Source organism: Octopus bimaculoides, chromosome 24 (genome assembly GCF_001194135.2).
Source record: "Octopus bimaculoides isolate UCB-OBI-ISO-001 chromosome 24, ASM119413v2, whole genome shotgun sequence".
In the NCBI taxonomy this organism is placed as follows: domain Eukaryota; kingdom Metazoa; phylum Mollusca; class Cephalopoda; order Octopoda; family Octopodidae; genus Octopus; species Octopus bimaculoides.
Window position 1 is genome coordinate 19,191,870 of NC_069004.1, and position 2,324 is coordinate 19,194,193.

Consider the following 2,324-nt stretch of genomic DNA (forward strand, 5'->3'; position numbering starts at 1 on the left):
ATCTTCGTAGTCATAAAGCAAGACCGATGATTGACTACCAGGCCGCTGGTGATGATGCTACACACCATACTGTCTGTTGGGCATGTGGAAAGGAGTGTGATTCAACAGGAGGACTTAAACAACACGCAAAGGTACATGGAGCCCAATTACAACAACAGCCAGATATTGCCAGTAAAGGTTTTGGATGCCAATTCTGTGCAAGACATTGTAGATCTTTGGCTGGGCTAAAAAGTCACATTCGATCACAGCACCGTTAAGTTAAGCTTCGTGCAATGGCCATACTCGATAACGAGGGGGCAGCCATAATGTATGTATGTATGTATGTGTGTATGTCTGTCTGTCTGTATGTATATAAGTATTATGTATATTTATGTAGAGATATATTAACAAAGGTTATGTACATCAGTGAGAAGATTACTAACAAATTATGCAATCAAACAAAAATACTTCCTGATGAATTCTATTATAAGCAACACAACAGCAGTAGTATTAGATTAAAACAGCCATCAATGCATTATATTTAATGCAGATACATCATGAAAAGGCAGTAGGTCACGAGAAAGCCTAGTCAGACAGGATTGTACATCTGGCATTCTCACCATCACTGCTGAACAATTTTTATCTACTACCAATATGCTTTTGTTTTAAACACCTAAGGGATATTATTCCCCCATGGAAACCACAGTAAATTTGCACTTTCACAGTGTATCTGCATTAAGTATGATATATGAATGACTATTTTATTCTAATATTGCTTCCGTTGCATATAATGGATTTTTATTCAATTGTGTAACTAATCATAACAATGATTATTCAATCACTGTTTTATTATACCATTAGTGATGGACGTTGCCTTAGCATGTGGTTAACAGTTAGCACATGAGACTAACAAAGCTCAGAGAGATGGAAATGAGTATCTATCACCCTCACACCACACTATGTGATTTTTATCTGCTACAGATATAATTTTGTGTTTTTAAACATAGCATGTCCATTAGGGATACCACAGTAAGTCTACCTCTTTTGCAATGTATATGCTTTAAGTATGATACATGGATGACTACTTTCTGATATTTCATCCACATTGCATTAATACCCCTTGCTATTAGAAATATAGTGTAGTAGTCACTGGACTGATGAAAGCCTATAATCAACAATGCTATTGATCACAAAAAAGCACATTTCTACTACATTGGTGAGGGCTGTGCAAGCCATGTACAGGAATTCTGTCAATAAGGTGAAATTTGACATGGAGTATAGCAATGAATTTAGTGTACAAGGAGGAGTTCACCAAGGATCAGTTCTCAGCGCCTTCTTGTTTATCAGTTCTAGTTCTTTCTGTGAAGTTGCATGGCTTAGTGGTTAGGGTATTCGATTCACAATCATAAGGTCATGAGTTCGATTTCCAGTGACACATTATGTCTTTGGACAAGACACTTTATTTTCCCGTTGCTCCAGTTCACTCAATTGACAAAAAATGAGTAGTACCTGTATTTCAAAGATCCAGCCTTGTCACACTCTGTGTCATGCTGAATCTCCATTAGAAGTATGCTAAGGGTGTACGTGTCTGTGGAGTACTCATCCACTTGCACATTAATTTCACGAGCAGGTTGTTCCATTGATTGAATCAGCTGAAACCCCAACACCTATACTTCTTTCTGTTTATTCAAAGAGTTTCTCTTCTTTTTAATCATTTCAGTTTAGGCAATTGAACGCAATGTATGAGCAACTTCGTTACATATTCAAGCAGGAACTACACCAGACGAACGAGGCTGTCTTAAATGCTGATACACGAATGGCAGAAAGGAAACGGCAAATTCAAGATCTTTCAGAAAAGTTAGAGGTAGTGACTTATGTTCTGTCAAGAGAAAACTCATGTCACCCACCTATCCCTCTCCTTCTCTCCTCCTCTCCCTCCCTCTCATTCTCTCTCTCTCTCTTTTTCTCCCCCCTTCTCTCCCCTCTCTCCCTCCTTCTCAATCTCTCGCATTCTCTCTCTCTCACTCAAGTTCCAGAGGAGTGCGATGTGATCATTTTCAAGTACTGGGGGTGGTTTGTGTTCCCACCAGTTTTTATCATGGGGCAAGTCCAGGTTTTTGCATATTACCCAGTGAATATATTGTGCAGCTCTATCATGCCTGTTGAGATACTCTGTAGGCGCAAGCAAACTGCACATGGAGACAACATGATCAATGGTCTCATTTTGTTGTAGGCATATACGACATAATGGGAAGCTGCCGTTCTTTAATATGTTGGCCTGGTAGTTCTTTGTAGGTAGGCATTGATCTTGGGCTGCTATGATAAACCCCTCTGTTTCTGATTTC

General features: G+C 39.1%; 1 protein-coding gene across 1 annotated transcript in view; it reads left to right on the plus strand.

Annotated features, from left to right (window-relative positions):
• Nucleotides 1-2,324, plus strand: part of LOC106878640 (uncharacterized) — a 26,243-nt gene that overhangs the window by 22,171 nt on the left and 1,748 nt on the right. The window contains exon 9 of the mRNA XM_014927921.1: nt 1,700-1,843. Coding sequence (XP_014783407.1) covers nt 1,700-1,843 — 144 coding nt within the window. The remainder of the gene's footprint in view (nt 1-1,699; nt 1,844-2,324) is intronic.